General features: G+C 38.8%; 1 protein-coding gene and 1 long non-coding RNA gene across 2 annotated transcripts; one reads left to right on the forward strand and one right to left on the reverse strand.

Annotated features, from left to right (window-relative positions):
- The first annotated feature begins 1,921 nt into the window (after positions 1-1,921).
- Positions 1,922-15,709, forward strand: LOC149501414 (uncharacterized). Its single transcript, XR_016324302.1, has 2 exons — positions 1,922-2,017; positions 14,860-15,709. It is a non-coding gene; the product is annotated as an uncharacterized LOC149501414 (long non-coding RNA).
- On the reverse strand, positions 13,328-18,858 carry HELII (hatching enzyme-like II). The gene is made up of 5 exons (XM_028173870.2): positions 18,627-18,858; positions 16,416-16,525; positions 14,810-15,020; positions 13,838-13,974; positions 13,328-13,490 (listed from the first exon to the last, which is right to left on the reverse strand). Exons 1-5 carry the CDS (start codon positions 18,808-18,810, stop codon positions 13,395-13,397), a joined length of 738 nt encoding a protein of 245 aa, XP_028029671.2. The 5' UTR covers positions 18,811-18,858; the 3' UTR covers positions 13,328-13,394.
- Positions 18,859-20,485: the final 1,627 nt, after the last annotated feature.

The raw sequence follows: 20,485 nt of genomic DNA on the forward strand, positions 1-20,485 counted from the left end.
TAGGCTCCGAAACTACTAAACGGATTTGAAAAAAATTTTCACTGTTTGGAAGCTACACTATTCCCGAGTGACATAGGCTATAATCTCTTTTGAAAAAAATTAGGGATCCTTACTAAAATTCCAATAATGTAACCCAAGGTGTAAAAAAATTACCTAAAATACTCTTTACATCGCGTGCCCTGCGAAAACTATTGATGATAGAATAAAATAATGTACTACGACTTTGTAGAACACATTATTATTTCCAAAAAGTGTCGCGACAGCATATGCCTAACTACGAGTATTATAGTTATGCCGCAATAAGTGTTCTTTTATTTAAAAAAATAAAACAAAGTCAAACATCGTTGAAATTTTTGTTAAAGACCCGAGCGGAGCCGGAGCGGGCTGCTAGTAATAAATAATTGAACAAATCGAATTTCTATTTCATTGATGTCTTGTGGTGTTGTCATTATTAATTTGCACGATGTTTGGAACGAGGCTTGTTACGACGAGTGTTGTTAGTGCCAAATTCCCGCCTGAACATATAAAGTGACCTTAGACATGAAAAGGTCGCAGACTTTACTCGGCACTGACCAATGATCAGACTACGCGTCGCATATGTGACTGACGAACAGTAGATAGCTTTTAATCCATAGACACAGCCCACTGAGTTTCTCGCCGGATCTTCTCAGTGGGTCGTGTTTCCAATCCGGTGGTAGATTCTGCGAAGCACTGCTCTTGCTAGGGTTCGTGTTAGCAACACTCCGGTTTTCGGAGCACTCCGGAGCCCCGTGAGCTCACCTATATGTTAGGGCGAAGCTGAAATAGCCTCTCAAGGCTATCAGCATAGGTAGAAAAAAAAACGTAGATAGCGGTCTTGACTGCTGTGTCGAGGGTCCTTGGTTCTATTCCCATATCAAGAAAACATTCGTGTGATAAACAGGTTTGTTTGCTCTATGTCTAGGTGTTTATTATCTATATATGTATATATTTAAACGTGCTTAAGTATGTATGTCAGTCCCTGGTACACATAGCATAGTGATCCTAATTTAGGACCGGATGGCCGTGCGTGATTTGTTCCCAGTTATCTATTTAAGTGTAATCACAACTAAATTCGCATATCCGTCTTAAGATCACTGAAATGGAATCTTCAATACTGGCCAAGAATGTGTTACTTATTCTGAAAACCCATAGACACAGCCCATTGAGTTTCTCGCCGGATCTTCATAGTGGGTCGCGATTCCGATCTGGTGGTAGATCCTGCGAAGCACTACTCTTGCATGGGCTAGTGTCAGTAAACTCTATCAGGTTGAGCCTTTGAGCTTATTTATCCATCCGTCCGTAGCTGGAATAGTCTCTTAGGTTACTAGCGAATAGGTGGGGGAAAAATAAGATTTTAACTGATCTTCGTTATGTCTATGCTGTTTTAAACTGAAACGCATTTTACATTGTTAAAGAACCCGTTAAATTCGTGTAATATGTATATTTTTTGTCTCTTCATTGACTGGTGGTAGGACCTCTTGTCCGCGCGGGTAGGTACCACCACTATGCCTATTTCTGCCGTGAAGCAGTAATGCGTTTCGGTTTGAAGGATGGGGCAGCCGTTGTAACTATACTTTAGACCTTAGAACTTATATCTCAAGGTGGGTGGCGCATTTACGTCGTAGATGTCTATGGGCTCCGGTAACCACTTAACACCAAGTGGGCTGTGAGCTCGTCCGCCCATACAAGCAATAAAAAAATAAAAAAATATCATTGAATTATAGTTTTTACTAAACTAGTAAAAGACTTAATTTTATTAATGAATATTATTTAGTACGTTTCCATTCGGGTAGCACCCGGAGTTCAGACGCCTGCTGCAACGGCCGGGAATAGAACAGGCGACCCGTCGCTCGCGTCGCTTCGAATTAGCGTTAAATGTTGAAAAACGTCTCGCCTGTACCGGAGTAGAGCGACGCGCCAACCGACACACAGACACGCAGTACGTACGCATCAATGATTAAAAACAATATACAAATTATACATATCTGTACGTAAGGTAAGTAGCGTATATATATTTTTTTTTATTGCTTAGTTGGATGGACGAGCTCACAGCCCACCTGGTGTTAAGTGGTTACTGGAGCCCATAGACATCCACAGCGTAAATGCGTCACCCACCTTGAGATATAAGTTCTAAGGTCCCAGGTATAGTTACAATGGCTGCTCTACCCTTCAAATCGAAACGCATTACTGCTTCACGGTAGTAATAGGCAGGGTGGTGGTACCCACCCGCGTGGACTCACAAGAAGTCCTACCACCAGTAATTACGCAAATTATAATTTTGCGGGTTTGATTTTTATTACACGATGCTATTCCTTCACCGTGGAAGTCAATCGTGGACATTTATTGAGTACGTATTTCATTAGAAAAATTGGTACCCGCCTGGGATTCGAACAGCGGCGCATCGCTCAACACGAATGCACCGGACGTCTTATCAGTTAGGCCACGACGACTTCAAATAGCATGTATAGAAGATACACTAATATATGTATTTTTTATTGTCCTGTAAGCTGATTACCACACGGCCCAGTTGATGGTGTGTGGTTACCGTCGCACACGGACGTCAGCAATGCCAGAGGCAGAGTTAAGCCACCTCCTACCGAATATTGATAAAACAAAATTTTAAATCGATTTGAATAAAATAAAATTAGAATTTCTTGAATAAATTTATATTCGATTAAATATGCATTTGGGATAACTCATAGTTAATAGTCAGATCTAACATGGAGTTTGAAGACGAATAAAAAAGCACCATCAAAATCGATTCGCCTAGAAAAAAGCTCTGCTGTGACGCCCATTAAAATATAATACCCAAATACCAGCTTCTTCCATTTGACTCCATACAGAGGAGGGCCGTTCGAATCGTCGATAATCCAATTCTCGCGGATCGTTTGGAACCTTTGGGTCTGCGGAGGGACTTCGGTTCCCTTTGTATTTTGTACCGAATGTTCCATGGGGAGTGCTCTGAGGAATTGTTCGAGATGATACCGGCATCTCGTTTTTACCATCGCACCGCCCGCCACCGTAGTAGAGTTCATCCATACTACCTTTTTTTTTTTTTTTTTTTTTTTTAACGCTGGGGAATCCATTTACGGATACCCGGTCCGGGGGGGTAACGAACCGGGTTATGTCGGACTCCGGCGCCTCCTGAGAGGAAGAGGGGGACGAGAAGGTCCTCCACCTCCCCGAATTCCTCGCAAGAGACTACGCCTTGAAAAAGGCGCGCGCAGAACCCCATCGAGCTCCACCACACCGGCTACACCAGACATACGGTACCGCAGTGCGCGCCGAAAGTCTGCCTTCGCCGGTACCCGTCCTGATGATAAGACGGGATTTCATCTCCGGAAAAATCCCGAAGGACGTCATTTCGGGAGATACACCGTGGGCGGCGCACAGGAGCCACCTTGCACCGCCCCACCACCGGACCGACAGTCGAGTACCGGGCGCCCCCGCACCCGCCACCTGATAGTCCCTACGGGGGCTGAGCGGGAGCTTCACGCCCGCGCCGGCCATCCCGCCTTCTGCGCTGAGGTGCTGAAGAGGGATCCCACTCCCTTTCACGCTCCTCAGCCTCACGGGACGCCATTACCAGGTCACAAAACCTGGCCATGGCCTCCCACGAGCCCTGATCCTCTAACATGCGGGCGACGACAGCCCGCAGGGAGAGGTTTCTCCCCAGCACCGCGACGAGATCTCGCCGCGAGTGCTCCCAACGCGGGCACGTTTCGAGCGCGTGCTGCGCGTCATCGTCCGGGTGCCCGCACTGGTGGCAGCCCGGGTGTGGCTCTCTCCTGCAGACCTTCCACAGGTACCTCCCGAAACAGCCATGTCCCGAGAGGACCTGCGCAAGGTGAAAGGAGAGTACGCCGTGACGCCGATCCGACCATGCCTCCAGCACGGGCACCAGGGCCCCGAGGGTGCGCCGGCGGGTGGCCGAAGTTTGGCCAAGTTCTTTCAGCAATCGCTCTCTCCACTTAGCGTATGCTACATGACGCGCAGCACGCTTCCACCGACCGACAGCCGACGGGCCGGGCGACCGCCCCCGATCATCTATACTACCTGGAGCCACTGCGGTCATCGACAGTGCGTTTCCAGAGGTATTTTTTGCCACGTACCATCCGGCTATGGAATGAGCTCCCCTCCACGGTGTTTCCCGACTGCTATGACATGTCCTTCTTTAAAAGAGGCTTGTGGAGAGTATTAAGCGATAGGCAGCGGCTTGGCTCTGCCCCTGGCATTGCTGAAGTCCATGGGCGACGGTAACCACTCACCATCAGGTGGGCCGTATGCTCATCTGCCTATAAGGGCAATAAAAAATAAAATAAAAAGTAGAATTGACAACCTTCTTACGGTTGGTGAAAAATACATAAACATACATACAATTTGAAAACTGAAATAAGGTCCAGTCCTTTTTTTTTTTTTTTTTTTTTCGGGTAGAGGGCCGATCCTCCTACGAGGTCAGAACCCGGATGAAGTAGGGGGGCTACCACGGTCAACACTACAACCAGACGGCGCGGCTCACCCCAAGGACGCCCAGCCGACGGAGCCTTCGAGGCGAATCGAAGGCTCTGGAACGTCGGCCGTCTCGGTACGGCAGCCCGTCGGGCCGCCCAGACGGTGCCGCTGGTGTCCCGGAATACCCCGCTGGACCAGAACCAGCCTGCCGGGTCGGGACGCGATACACCGTCGACCCGTCGCTCTATTCACTCCACGGCAGCGCGCTAGAGTGTTGGTAAAATAAGGTCCAGTCCTTGTTATGGTTTTTTTTTATATTCGAATTGCAGGAAATATTGTTTGTCTCGTAGGTATATTGATTTCCATTGAGGACGTAGAAATGATTATTTAGAATTTGACAATTATTACTTGCTGTTTAAAATAGCACAGCTCTTACAAACGAAAATTTACGTTATTAAATTCCACGGAATAAAATTAAAAGAAAAAAGAAATACGAATACCTTTCACAAACATTCTAAATTCAAAAGCAAACGCTTTAATGTGTCATGGCGGCCATAATTGGGGGTGACAGTCGCCGGGAACGACGCGCGCGCAAGACAAGTCGTTTGCGTTCTACATAATCAGTATACATAGGTACTAATCGGATCTTCGTTAAATAATTTAGATCATCGTCTATTTTATCCTCTAGGTTATAACCAAACATTACTTACTCACAGACACAGCCCACTGAGTTTCTCGCCGGATCTTCTCAGTGGGTCGCGTTTCCGATGCGGTGGTAAGTAGATTCTGCGAAGCACGGCTCTTGCCAGAGTTTGTTTTAGCAACGTCATCAGGCTTGAGCCCCGTGAGCTCACCTACTAATTCGGCCAATGTAGAATAGCCCCTCGAGGTTAATAGGGAAGAAAAGAAAATGTGTCGGCGATGCATACTTTAATCTAGTTAAAGTTAGTTGTAGTCAAATATGATGTTACCAAAAATCTTTGTAAATTTTGCTGCTCACTTCGGGATTTAAAGTTAATGATTTTGTTGCACTGAAATAACGGTTACGCTATCCTTCGAGTCGGAACACATGATCGCTTTGGATTAGAAGTGTACAGGCAGATTATATCGGCTAATGACAACTCAACTAATGGCTTTGCTCAAGATGAAGGACCTTCTGAAATAAGACGAGAGGTTGCGAGAAATAAGGGGATAATATTGCTGTGTGCAGGTATAGGGAAAGTCGCGGCAGAAGCTAGGTGACGGAGTCGCAAGTATCTGCCGACAACTTATGAAATCGTGCCTCTTTTTCTCAACAAAGTTCGGAGCTTAGAGTTTATATTCTTGTCCCTCTTAAATATAATGAATCTTTCTTAATAACAGTGGTCAATCGAAAATGGATCTACCCAAAAAAATATTCAAATATGGAATTAAGATACGATACATTATTTTAATGCAATACGCATCCTTAACTTTTTTTTAAATAAATGTATTTGTAAAATAAAAAAAATATCTAAATATTAACGCAACAAACCGGACTAATCGATTTAATTTAGGGTTGCACCAGTCACCAGTTAATCGCTTTAAAACAGAGATGATTTTCTAGTTTTCAATTCGCATTGTATTGTACCATTATCAAAACGGACACATGTCAGACGTCATAGAATTAAAACAAAAAAATGCCTTATCATAGGCAGACCGAATATTGAGTACCGTGTTCGAAAAAAAAAAAAACTTCGGCTAACGTAAGCCGCGTAGGTACATAGTACGTATGTCGTGGGAGAAATCATAAATCATAATTTGTCTGAGTTTCGGTCGTTTTACAAAGACAAGCGTGGTAATGACTGCTGCGGTCGAGTACGTGTTCATCATTGGGATGCCATCTCAGTTAATCCGTGAACACGGCCATTTGTCAAACCACCATCCGGTATTGTGATCATTCTAGTATTACAATTTTAGATAATTTAGAACTCTCCACTGTTGAACAGTTTTTTATTTTATTTTTATTTCCACCATGTGTGTACATATAGTGTGTTGTATAAGTGTGTCACTTTAATAAATAAATAGAAAACGTATGTGTTTCATTCGCAAATAATTTATTTATTCAATAGGATGGGTATTTTTGTATGTAATCGGTATGCTGTTGAGAAATGTGCGCTTTTAATTTTATTGTCATGTCATGACATCAGTTGTCTTACTTGTATAGTATAACGAGGGATCCAATATTCAAACCGGAAAGTATTACAGCGTCGCGGCAGAGGTAGACAGTGGTACCTACCCATGCGGGCTCACTAGACCACAAGTAAATATGCGAAACATGTGATATTAATCCGGGCGCGATTAAATTTTCTGCTTTACTATTTCTATTAGTCCATTGGTTCTATAAAATATCCTTAAATATACCTATACATGTTCCAAAATTTTCGTTACTTATAATTATATTACACGCATTTTTTATTGTTTTTTTTTTAATTATCGCCAAAGCTGAAAAGTTCATAGTCCACAGGACGAAAAAAAAAGATCCATTTTACACTCTACTTTATTTTATCATGGACACCCTAAAAACAATTACCCCAATTCAATATGGCTATAATTCACTACGGGGCGACGCAACACTTCACTTAATTAAGAATCTAAATCTGTTGCCTATTCCAAAAATGCTACTTATACGTTTTTTAGAGAGTACACTTTTGGCAAAGGACAATAACAAAACTTTGAAAAGCTTTTTATTTTGGTTCATCATTTTGTAAATGATTTTTGTTGCCATTTAAAAAATATAAAAATCCTATACAGTCATTTCAGACCGCTGTGTTTTATTTTTTAATTTAAAATAAGAGAGAACCGAAGATTTATCGGTTTTAGGCATAATAGCAGTTTCATGTTTGCTTTACGCCTAGCTTCATATTAATGGCTCACAAGTGAAATGAACCGTGACATATTAGGAACGCCATCGGACCAAACGTCATTTTTAGAATTATGACTAATCATTTTTGTTGATATTTATTTGAACGGTATTCGAATTCACTGTTAACGACATTCGCAATTTTGCTATAGTCTTAGAAGATACTAGCCGTGCTCGCCCGCTTTGTTGGGCATTTAAAATTAACATTATTATTTATTGACATTATTATTAGGGAGTAGGGAGTCCAACACTCACATAAATATTAGCCTATCCATTAAGTACATGTATTTCCTACATGGATACCAAGTTTCAAGTCAATCGGATGCATGGTTCAGTAGTTATAACGGAACATCCGTAAAAACCACTGTACATTTATATATTAGTATAGATAAAAATACGTCGAGACCTCGATAACTAAAGCTACTAGATCTAGGATGTCTATTTCATTCTTTGTCTTGCCTTCGCTTCGTTGTGACTGCTTGTTAACACCAATAAAATAGGACGTGTTAAATTTTCCGCATTAAGGAGCAGTGCCAACATTCTTTCAACACAGATACAATAAAATTAGAGTTTTTTTTTTTTTATCATGCAGAACTCAAAGACTGTTGTTTGACAGAAATTTGAGTTTCTTTTTTCAAATCGTAAACACTCAAAGCAGCATAAATAAAAACATGACGTCATTGGAACATTTAAAAATATTAAGGGGCAGCTATTATCATTAATCTTGTATCGTTCCAGCTCGTTGGTAAGCTCTCCCGTGTTGACATTTGTGGCTAATTAATGAATCTCGTCACTAAGTGTGGCCCGTCCCGCAATTTGAACGCTTCCGGAGTCGTGCCACCAACGACAGACCTCCGTGAACTTTATCAGTGTACACGAAGAGCCTAATAGTATATTTTGCATCAATCTCGCTAGACTAATTGTCAGAAGGTTTTCAGGTTGTGTAAATGCAAAATCATCTTTTAAATATCGTTACCACGAATCAGGTCTTTATGCGATATTTTTCTGACGCTAGGAAATTAAAAATTTGATTGCGTATTGCGTGTTGCAGCTTACCCTATATTATTTCAGATTATAAATTTTTGTCATTACCGATGAACCGGAATGTACCATATTTTTGGGGCAAAATCAGGTTCAATTCTATGCGGGTTTATTCAGTATTTCAGCATTATCTTGGATTATTTATTGTTCCTGTTATATGTATAATATAATTTCAAATACTTTATAGTTTTCGTGGTTATGGATGACTACACCCTTTTACCCTAACAACAAAACGTTATTTTTTTCTGGATGTATAAACAGAAAAGTTAATACAACTCTTTGCTCTATAGCAGGGTATACGCATGTTTTGACCAGAAAATAGTTTGGATAATAGAATTCTTTCTCAAAACATATAATCGATTTTTGGTATAATTTATATTGATATTTGTAACATTCCATTCCCATGACATCATTTAAAAGTGAAACTATCTTTTGCTATCATTGGGGAAGTTCCCGGAAAGTATTATGTTTTTGAAAATATATTTTTCTGCGGCCCTCCAGCTTTTTTAGTAAATTTAATTAGCCGGCAAAGTTGTGTAGTTTGGACAGCTCTGCTCTATAGTATTGCCGTGGACTTTTCCAGAAGAAAGACTTCATTATTATTCTACTTCTACAAATAAAACAAGAAACGAAAATATAGCACTTAAATCACAAGCTTTCAACAAGATACAAAGTTGCGTCTACTTTACTTTAACAATTATTAATCGCAAACAATCTTATTCAAAAAACGAATCTTTTATTGGCTATTTATCACACCTCGTAAACCGGGGAACGTACAAGCGTCAAAAAGTATTTCATAATAAAGTGTTTCCTGAGGAAATCTATAATTTGTACGTTCTTATCTGTAATTTTAATTGAAAACAGTCGCCACGGAATCTCAGAAATAGATTACGAGATCTCTGTCGGCTTTTTAACGCTTTTTTCTAAAGATTTAAAGTCGTTAAACTTTGACACTTTTTTAGACGGCCATCTTGTTTTTTATGCAACTCCTAAGTGAATGTCAGTGTCAGAAAGTAGCGTATTTTAGTTTTAAGTAAGCGCCAATCATTCCTTTGGGGATTGTGTGACGGGTATTTGACATGAACTGTTTTTAGATCACAGATCGCAGGAACTCTTATTTCGCAGCGCTTCGAAGATGTATTTTGGTTTTTTTTTAAACATAGTTCCTTATCGCATGTTATCGTTCATATTTGTTTGTGGGCTGAGAGTTTAGGCAAAACAAAGTGTAATAATGAAAAACTACACCAAAATTTAATGTCTTTTTGTAACGATTTTTGAGGCTCTGAGAAAACTTAAACTTTTTTATCAATTCAGCTCACCCTTAATTTTGAGAATATATTTGTAATTTGTATCGTTGATTCTCCTTTATTAATGTTTTTTTTTTCATACATTTTCTTGTCATCATTAAATTTGTTTGCTAATTTATTGTTTTTTTAACATGTTGTACTTGTAGCATGCTTGTTGTTTTAATTTTTTTCTTGTCGATAAACAGCGTACGCGATTTATAAATTTAAATACATTAAAGCTCTCTTAATGTTTTTGCCAAAACTATGTTTGTACATTAAAAGCAAATGAGTAATTATTTATCAGAAGTTGAAGATAATAGAGGTAATTTATAGTAAGCATAAGGAAATTTTATTTTATGTCATAATAAATATCCTCATCAAGCCAAATGTAATTATGTAATTCACGCGCGCATATTGGGTTGACTACCAAATCTGAAACATTATTTTTTATTTAATCACCACTTAATACAAACACAAAAATGATATAGCAAACGGAACCTTCTTTCCAACCGGGTGTCCATTAGACACCTCTCTTTTTTTTCGTAATTGTTGTTCATATGCACGTTTTTTTTTAAATAAAATAATTATGTAGATTAGAGTTTCAAGGGATCATATTCAACCACAGCAGTTATGGGTTCCAAACAGTAAGGCTATTACAACAATACAAATACGAATTTGACATGCGCCGCGTGGTAGGTACACTTAAAGCACACCAAAAAAAAAATCGGCATTTCACAAAGTAACAACGTCCCGTTGATACGTTTTAGCGTAACTAGTAACTCTATACAGTATATTTCTCGGAAACTACGACCACCGCGCGTTCAAGTATCGGTTTCAGTTCGAAAGACCCGCCGCCAAGCGTTCCGGCTGTCAGCATGTGTATCGGTGGACCGCGACATGTCATTCAGACAAACCGTGAAGAGCTGTCATTGAAAAGTTTACTACACTTTGTACATATCCATGTACTAATAATTTAAATGGTAAGCCTGTGTTAGCAGTGTGCTTAGTGCGAGTTTTTTAACGTTCTCGTTAGCGTAAAAGTTAACTCTAATTTGTATGAAGTTCGAACGTTTCCCTTCGTTTGCCGCTAGGGGCGCTGCTCCAACTTCATACAAGTTTGAGTTAACTTATACGCGATCGAGAAGTTAAAAAACTCGCATTAAACACACTGAAGTTACTTGAAATTTTCTTATTCCTTAACCCCCGCGACAACGAGTAAGTATTTGAAATATTTAAATGGGAGTTTTTTTTTCATAATTTTGTGTGTTTTCGTGAACACACACTTGATCGTGCAGCGGTTATAGTCAACGAAAATTATTTGCGTTATCAAAGTGTTGAACGCACGACCGTACGACGCGCTTAATTCATTCTCGTACTTAAACACCAATAAATCTGATTAAATCAGGGCCCGATGCGTTTAAATCCTTACAATTTCAAAGAGTTGAAATTTGTCTTGACGTAATTTACGAGGAGCGAGGGGCCGCGTTCGGTCGCGTTTGTCTCAGAGATCAAAGCCGCAGTCATCTGTTGAGCATGTAGGTCGCGCTGCCCCTCGGGGAGCACTGGAGACCGAAAAAAACAACCTAACATAACTTGTGTGTTTTGTAAATAATATTTTATTGACTTTCTTTTGCGCATCGACCGACGGAAGCCGTTCATACTTTTTATCTTGACTTTTTTTGCAAGGTTTTTTTTTCGAGAATCACAGAAGACTAAAGAGTAACCTAATTATAAGCACCTATTGTTATAATTTTTTCTTTCTGAAAACAAATTAATTACAGAAAATTCCAAAACTAATATGGATATGCCGCATTGAATTATCACTCAACAAGTTACTAATTTTTAAATTCTCTGATAATAATTAGCTTTCAAGTACAGATCTACATAGGCCAATTTCTAGTCGATGATGTACAAACATGGAGAGACTTATAATGACAGGTCAAGTGGATAGATGACGATCCAGAGGTCGAAGCCAAAAGAAATGGGGTGATCAAGGGTCCGAGCACCAGGACACAAGACTGAGCGACGCACTTCACTGTGCCACTGATCGACATAAGTGGCTACAGATCATACGGAAAGGTCTCAGGCGGGCACGTTCCAATGCTGAGTTTTTTTTTCTATCTATTCTAGTAACCTGGAAGGGTTATTCTAGATTCGCCGAGCTTGTAAGTGAGCTCACAGGACTCAAACCTGACGACGTTGCTAACACGAACCCTAGCAAGAGCCGTGCTTCGCAGATGCTTCCACCGGATCGGAAATGCGACCCACTGAGAAGATCCGGCGAGAAACTCAATGGGCTGTGTCTGAGGGGATCCTCAGCAATGAGGGACCAATTGAAGAGAGAGAGAGAGATAGACGCTCGAACGAAGAAATTTATTTATGGAGAAATAACCGATTCGCAAATGACTCGCAGCAAATTTGACAGACACACTTTAAGTACTTGTTCATTTATTTACTTTACAGAGCTTAAATTATATTTTTAGAGTGCAGTAGACCATTACGTCGTACTTACAAACATTACAAACACGTTTTAGGGCCTATTGTGATTTGTCCGTGAGTGACTGGAATAGGTAGGCTCCCAGCGATTAGGTAGGGAAAAAAATTGTGATTTCTCATTAGTATATTTAGCTTCCGCGAACATATTCTTGCTTCTGGTGTGTAGTTCTTATCCGTACTCGTTAGAATGGTGGGAAAATAATGACACAATCCAATTGAGATTTTAATCTCACGTGTTAAGGTGGTATTTACGTTGTGATGTAAATGCATAATGATATCCACTGAACACAAAGATAGCCGTGAGCTTATACATCTAGTGAGCAATAATCATACAATGAAAACATTAAAGACAATAAACTGTAATTTTGGATCTGCTAACAAATAAAATACATATTTAATATTCTGATTTTTTTTAATGTTTTTTTTCATTAGAAATGTTTGTTTGTCCTCTATTCTCAAACTATACATGCGATTGAAACTTAGTACAGCTCTTTTTGACATTTACGGGAACGTTACTATGATAGTGCCATCAATGCTATCGTGGTAATTAGACTTGGTAGGTATAAAGGACGATGTTTTTATTATAATTTAACTACAAGCGGAACGTGACCTGCAATGTTTAGGATTCAATCTTATATCACAACGTCACGAATGTAATGTAATGCAAAGATTTTGACTAAATTGATTTTAAATATATTTAATAAATACTAGCTGACCCGACAGACTTTGTAGTGCCTCAATCGATAAATAAAAGACCTAAACTTTTGTATAAAATAAACATAAAACAACCCACATCAAAGAAAAAACAAAATTACTATTTTTATTTAATTCCGAGCATTTTCATATTTATCTACCTTCTAAGCCTTCTCTGGACCTCCGCAAATAATTCAAGACCAAAATTAGCCAAATCGGTCTAGCCGTTCTCGAGTTTTAGCGAGACTAACGAACAGCTATTCATTTTTATACATATAGATAATAAATAACGTCTTTAAAAATTTGTTTTTCTTTAATCGAAAAAAGGCGCTCTACACGTATGTACGTCACTTTGCTCTGTCATTAAAAAGACTATCCACAATAATTTCAATTGCTTTTCCATATTAACCAGGATACTCGAGGTCTGCCGCTTCCGCGTTCAAAGAAAAACAACAACTAACTGAAATATTTTTTTTATTATTAGGGAATATTGCGTTGCTTCATTTTATTGTTTTGATTGTGGCTCAGTCCCAAGCTCCTTTGCAGTTGTAATGTCTGTTGATGCGAAGCCAGTCATCACTGGTTACGTACAAACGCTGGCCCATCGCACCCGCGTGCTCCTGAAAATGACAGAACAATACGTGACTATTTTGCTTACTAAATAATTTGCTTAATAGTCTTACTGTGATTTATTTAATTGCAATATTAATCTGACTATTTTTTTCAGGCTCACAACATATGTATGGAGTGTATTTAAGAGCTTTTGTTGTAGAAAATCCAAAACAAAATCGTTTTTTTTTTTGCTAATTAGTTTACATCATTTACGAATACGCCTGACTATTATATCTCAAAATTTTATCTCAATAATAGTCATTATTTTCTAAAGTTTACAGAAAAGATGCTCCAAAATGCGCAAATACTATGAATGAGTTTATTACGGTTGGGTGGTGGAAAAATGAGTTCTTACCTTCAGAGCAACGATAGTTTTCCCTCCGTTTCGTGAGAATGCATAAGGTCCGTAATGCAGACAGCTGACATAGTCGTATTCAATGCCTAAATTATCAATGAGGTCTTGTGTGTAGCTGTCGAAGTTGTGCTCAAGACCTGAATTTTAATAACAGTAAGGTACAAATAAAGCTGTTCTAATAGTTCTTAGGTTTTATATTAGCAAATAACACTAGCACGTTAGGAATATTGGTAGCGGCACAGTCAAAAAATACGGATTAAATTTGTAGCTATTTGATGTTATGTATATGCACAAAATACAGTGCCGGATTAGCCATGTAAAGCCCCAATGCTACGGACCCCGTACCTTGATGGGCCCCGCCCTTATACCGAAAGAAATAGCCCCAAACCTCATACTTATGTGCTCATAATTAGCGCTGACCATATGATCACGATACTAGTGGTATTATATTACAAACATTATTATTTAGCATATAGCAGCACCCTGATCACGGGTGGACCTTAGGAACCAATCCCGGAAATGTGAATTATGAACTACCTAATTTATATTTATACTATAATTTATATTTATACCTAATTTTTATTATATTAATTTTTACAAGGTCCCCGCTAACTTTAGACGACACTGGCAGAACAAGTCGTTGATGACTTTTGATACTTCGATTTTGTAAAAGTGTTAAAAGTCTTTAGTGCTAAATTTATAGTCTGACTTTGTTAAACAAATCAATATTGTACACGGTACCTAATCAATAATAGCTAGTGCGTGGCGAGGAGTGTGGTTACAACGAAATGCTGTCATAATTAGAGTGCTACATAATTTATTAAATATTTAATTGAAGCGTATAGTAATGTTCGGAGCTCCCCACATAATTGCAAATAGCGTTGACCTTCATTGTTATTTTCTTTGAATACTTTTTCATCATAATCTTTTCGTTCATTCAGGATATGACCGCGACGTGTATTGTTTACTTACCAGGTGTAATGTTTTCTTCGATGATCTTAACATAGTCGTCTCTGTTGTAGGTGGCATGCATGTGGAGGAAGCCGAGGATGTGCATCCACTCGTGCACGATGGTGGCGTGGCGGAAACAGCCCACTCCTGGCTCATCGCGGGCAAGGTTCATCTCGTGTACGCCTCGTGGCTCCCAGTATCCGATGCTGGCATAACATCCATCAGCTTTACCCTGATCGCATAATTCAAAAGGTATAGTAAAAAATAAATGGTGCTATAAATTAATCACACGCTGTATATAAGACTGCCGTTCTTACTTCGCAAGGCAGCTTTATCACGGTTGTCATATTTTTGTCACTCGTATTATTTAATATTCGAAACTTTAAAAAAAACTCACACTAATTAGGTTTTATTTTCTTTCTTTTTTTTTTGTTTTTTTTTATTGCCTAGATGCACTGATAGAATTACGCAGTTGACGGAATTACAAAGTGAATGCCACCTTCCATTGTAAAACAGTTCCACCATCCGAAGTCATGCGTCACGATGACTTGACTTAATACTACAATAGTATTCATTCAGAGTACTGATTTTGCGAATTTCATTTTCACATAGTTTCATTTAATTTCATCATAATTGATTACAGGCCTAAATAAATCAACTTCATTTCAATTTCATATCAGTTTCCAAATGAGAGGTTATGTATGTAATAAATGACACAAAATTCGATGGACAATTCCAATACCTTTTCCTTTGATGAGAGAAATGGCGCCATCTACTTTCTGATTTTCAATTATTTAATTAACACCTTGTATAACATCACTAACTGCGTCAATATTTATTGACTTCGATTATTGTTTTAAGAATACAAATTTTAATGTTAATGTTTTAATGAATAAAAATTATATATTTTAAATTTCAAAACGTGTATTATTTCTGTTGCAACACTATCCTTTTTTCCATAATTTTTTTTTATTTCCATTTCAATTATCTACAAAACTAAAAAAGAAACTAATAAATAATAAAAAAAAAACAATAGGAAAATACTAATCTTGTAAAAAAGACACGAACAGATAATCATTTGAGTTTTCATCTAAGCGGCCGACCAACTAAGCTATCGGCATATACTGTTATGAAGATAAAATATCGATCATATCATAATATATCGGGCATCAAGCTAACCATAATCTTAATTGTAGATTCAATGTTGTTTTAGTGATTGGTTTTATTGATGATTGATAGCATAGTATTTATTACGCAACTCCCAAGTGTATGATGTCTAGTACTGTAGAAATATTATTTTGTGAAGCATTTCATAAATTTACCTAAATCATTAAAAAGGCTTAAAAGCGCTATCTAGTTCATTTTTTACGAATACCTTACAATACCGTCACCGTCGTGTTCAGGCGAATATAGACCTTAAGGTGTCCATGCACTTTTGCAGTCGTCTGTACATATGTGTTTAATAATTGAAGATTTTTATAAATTTGACACTGGCAACAATGGCATTGCAACAAGCTAGTTGCAATACTTAAAAAAGAAGAAGAAGAGAATTGCAAGACTTATATGAAAATCGTTTTCAATAGATCACTCGGTTTTTTATTTTGTACCTTATGACAATGATACTCACGGTGAGTCTGACAAAGGCTGTGTCTCCAGCCTCGCGGTAACGGAACTTGAGGCATGTGTGTTTTTCGATGTCTTCGATCGCCTCCTCGATGGTGGCTTGCAGACGAGGATCTGTGAAAAACATTATTTTATTAAACTTGTGGCGGGTAGCCATCATACAACGCAAGATAATTGACAGATGCCTGAATCTCGCTTACGACATTTTCAAGATAAAGCGCATATACACAAGTTCCGAACAACAACATTCGGACCGTCAATACCGTCAAATATCACCCGCTCGGTGGAAGATCTTCCTTTCGTCGTTAAACCTTCCCCAAACTGGTGACCCCGACGTGATTTGAACACGCAACCTTCTGATTCATCATCAGCGCATCAAGAACTTCGGCTACCACAATCCCCGCATTCTCGCAGATAAAAGCAAGTCATCGGCAGTTGTCCCACAGCAAGCCAGCATCGCAGCCTCAACAGGACCATCGCAGCCGACTCACCGCGCTTCCTGGCCCTACGGCACGCACCTACACTGCCTCATCACGCAGCATTCAAGCTCAGTCTCGACTCACCGCAGACTTCGAGCAGCACTGGCGACAATCACGCAGCATTCAAGCTCAGTTTCGACTCACCGCAAACTTCGAGCAGCACTGGCACTTGCAAGCTAATCTCAGCACGGACAACGATAACTAAAATGACACGACCTCCGGTCTCGGAGGGGAGTGATGTGGCGGGTAGCCATCATACAACGCAAGATAATTGACAGATGCCTGAATCTCGCTTACGACATTTTCAAGATAAAGCGCATATACACAAGTTCCGAACAACAACATTCGGACCGTCGGTCTACCGAGCAAATATCACCCGCTCGGTGGAAGATCTTCCTTTCGTCGTTAAACCTTCCCCAAAAACTAAAAGAAATGCTGTTAGACATGTGCGAGCGATTAATTATAATAATAGTAATAAAAAAAATACAACACAGCACAATTTACGACAAATACATACCAATGTTATAATTGAAAATTGAATAGAATATCAAAGTCGTCGTGGCCTAAAGGATAAGACGTCCGGTGCATTAGTATCTAACGATGCATTACTGGTGTTCGAATCCCGAAAGCGGGTAGCAATTTTTCTACATTAAATAAGTAATTAAGAAATGTTAACGATTGACTTCCACAGTGAAAGAATAACATCGTGTAATAAAAATCAAATCAGCAAAATTATAATTTGCGTAATTACTGGTGTTAGGACGTCTTGTGAGTCCGCACGAGTAGGTACCAATGCCCTGCCTATTTCTGCTGTGAAGCAGTAATGCGTTTAGGTTTGAAGAGGGGTGCAGCCGTTGTACAGTAAAAACTGGGACCTCAGAACTCATACATCAAGGTAGGTGGCGGCATATACGTTGTGGGTGTCCATGGGCTCTGGTAACCACTGAACACCAGGTGGGCCGTGAGCTCGTCCACACAACTAAGCAATAAATAAAAAAGAATAAAATGTGTTATTTTAAATATAAACGTTTGTAATATGCATATCAGAGAACCAAAAACGGATGAAGTGAAAGATAAGTGAAAGATCAAAGGAAAGAACAAAAGAGTTCCTCCTAATGGCACGTTGTAATGGATGTAGTTAGTACTGGAGATTGTACAGTCCTAGGAGGGTCGTCGTCAGTCAGTCGACCGGTTGTAAAAGTCATTTCAAATTCCTATGCAGCATGATAAGGTGCCATTCTCACATAATACGAGATACGGGCAAGAAAAAGATAAAAAAAAAATGTTTTTTTATATTGATATCAATTATTATTTTTTGTACTTTTTGCTAACAAAGAACATACCTATTGTACTGGAACAAATCGTTCACCTGGAATAATCACCAAACATAATACTTGTGGTAGGGGATATAGGGAATGACAAAATTGGAAATCTACATTCCTTCAGTCGTGACCTCATCAGTCATGAACACCATCATCCATGACTTTTGTTTTCACGACGTCGTGTAATCTCATCCTGTCTTTGGCTACTCAGAAAAGTGGAAGGAAAAAAGCCGCGGAGGCGTAGTCTAATGGGTTAGTCTGACTAGACTTCGCCCCATTCTTGTTTCCACCGTGTACAATGCTCTCCGTGTAGCCAGGATGAAATATATCACCAAAATTCTAACAATGAAAACGTGAACTGTTAAATATAGTGAAGAAAATTAAAAAAAAACTCATTATTAATAATAGCCTCACCAAATTCCCCCTCTCCAAATTCCCAAACAACGGTGTTGTTCGGCCACTTAGTATTTGGCCACGTGTACGCGTTACGCCCCATTGCGTACTGCCCGACTAGGATTTCAATCATGAAGTCGTCTAGGATAATATCTCCTTGGAACTTGCCGCTGTTCTCCTCAGGGTTGGCCAGAGGATTGGTCATGGTTCTCGCGGCGAACTGAATCCCATCGCCTGCGGAAACAATAGTTCGCTTGAACCACATTAAAATACCTAAGCTTCCTTAGCTTGTATGAAAATAGGATTGAAAAAAACTTATTCAGAAGCAATTTTTATTTTGAAAACGTTCTAACGTCAAGGCAGAAATAGCTTTTAATATAAAGTTATATTTTTAATTACCTATTGTATTATTGTAATATATTTAATTATTATTGTAAACAAGAAAATGTCAATTAAACGAATAAGCCGAGATTATACGTAGTTATGCTTATATAATACAGGTGCCACTCGCGAAGAGATAAGTAATCGAAGAAGCATTTTTAGTTCAACTTCAAGTTCAATAGACAAGTAACTTCTTTAAGAAATAACACAAAATAGAAAACTTTCAAATATGGTGTTAATCATAAAAAAAAGAAGCACGTAGCGGTGCCTGATGTCACAACGCTTTATTTTCTACCTATTAGCTGGATGCGTATGGGGCTATTCCAGCTTCTCGTGGATGAGTAGGTGAATTCACCAGAAACCATTCTCAGAATCTACCATCGAATCGGAATCGTGACCCACTGAGAATCTCAGTGGGTAGATTAACACTAAATTCCGGGCGTGCTAGAGAAATGTAGGACTTTTTGGCGGGAACGTGAGGAGTGAAGTTGTGTGATTTGTTTTATTTTGTAATATTTTGTTTAGTTTAGTTTAATTATTATTGATTTTACTATCACTATCATTTATTATTGATTTTATTGAATTTTCTTCTATGCAAATCTGAACCTGAGAAAATGATGTAATGTAGGATATTGTATAGCGGGTTGTTTGTAGTACCACCATTAGGTTCTACCAAGTGGCTCTCAAAATACTTTTTCAGCACTGCCATTCCCCTATCCCCTATCTATTGCCTAGACACTTCTGGCTGCTTCTGGCAATTCGTAGAGCTACAAATGTACTTTACGCCCTTTGCATTGATACACCATTTCAATTGAAGCCTGCCAACGTATTTTGCAACAGAAAGGTGTTGCTAAAAGTTCATTGTTTTTCAATATACCTACTATCCTTGAAAGTTGGCATAAAATTTTTTTGAATAGCTAGCTTTTGTAGCTCCAAATGACGTCATTTTAAAGCAATTATCGTATTGCTGGATATGAGTCAAAAAATGCTTAGAATCTGGTTTATTTTCAATTAATGTCCCATTTCCAAACCAATGAATGTAGTGGCTTCGGTGACGGTATCAATTGCGTCAATTTAACTTGAACGCTCACACGACACAATCCTGGAGCTTCATTTTTATACTTAAATTCCTTGAAATATTGGCACACAACGTTTATTGGTCCAATAGCAACGGTTTGCCGTGAACTGTGAAATTCAGTTTTATTTACATCCTCGTATTTTATCAATACAACTTCAACCAAAACATTTGTTTTAAACGATATTCAGTTTTTTTACATCCTCTTTGGGGATATTTGCATGATATTTGCAGCACGCATTCTGTCAACGTTAAGTCAAACGCCATAAGGTTACATTAGAAAATTCAATATGGTGATTAAGTTTTTTTTATCTTCCTAATTTTTCGCACAATTTTCTTATATTTTTCTTTCATAAAAACCTTTTCCTGGCAGTAAGAAACACAACAAAAAAAGAATTAGCGCAATCGGTCCAGCCGTTCGCGC

This window comes from Bombyx mandarina, chromosome 15 (assembly GCF_030267445.1).
Source record: "Bombyx mandarina strain Sakado chromosome 15, ASM3026744v2".
In the NCBI taxonomy this organism is placed as follows: Eukaryota; Metazoa; Arthropoda; class Insecta; order Lepidoptera; family Bombycidae; genus Bombyx; species Bombyx mandarina.

What these genes read in the sequence shown, in the direction of transcription:
- HELII (XM_028173870.2), bottom strand. Translation starts at nt 18,810, where the DNA reads ATGACCAATCCTCTGGCCAACCCTGAGGAGAACAGCGGCAAGTTCCAA. An exon ending in ATTTGGAGAGGGGGAATTTG is followed by an intron (nt 16,526 to 18,626) that starts GTGAGGCTATTA and finishes TGTTTTTCACAG; the next exon opens with ATCCTCGTCTGCAAGCCACC. An exon ending in AAACTATCGTTGCTCTGAAG is followed by an intron (nt 13,491 to 13,837) that starts GTAAGAACTCAT and finishes TGTCATTTTCAG; the next exon opens with GAGCACGCGGGTGCGATGGG.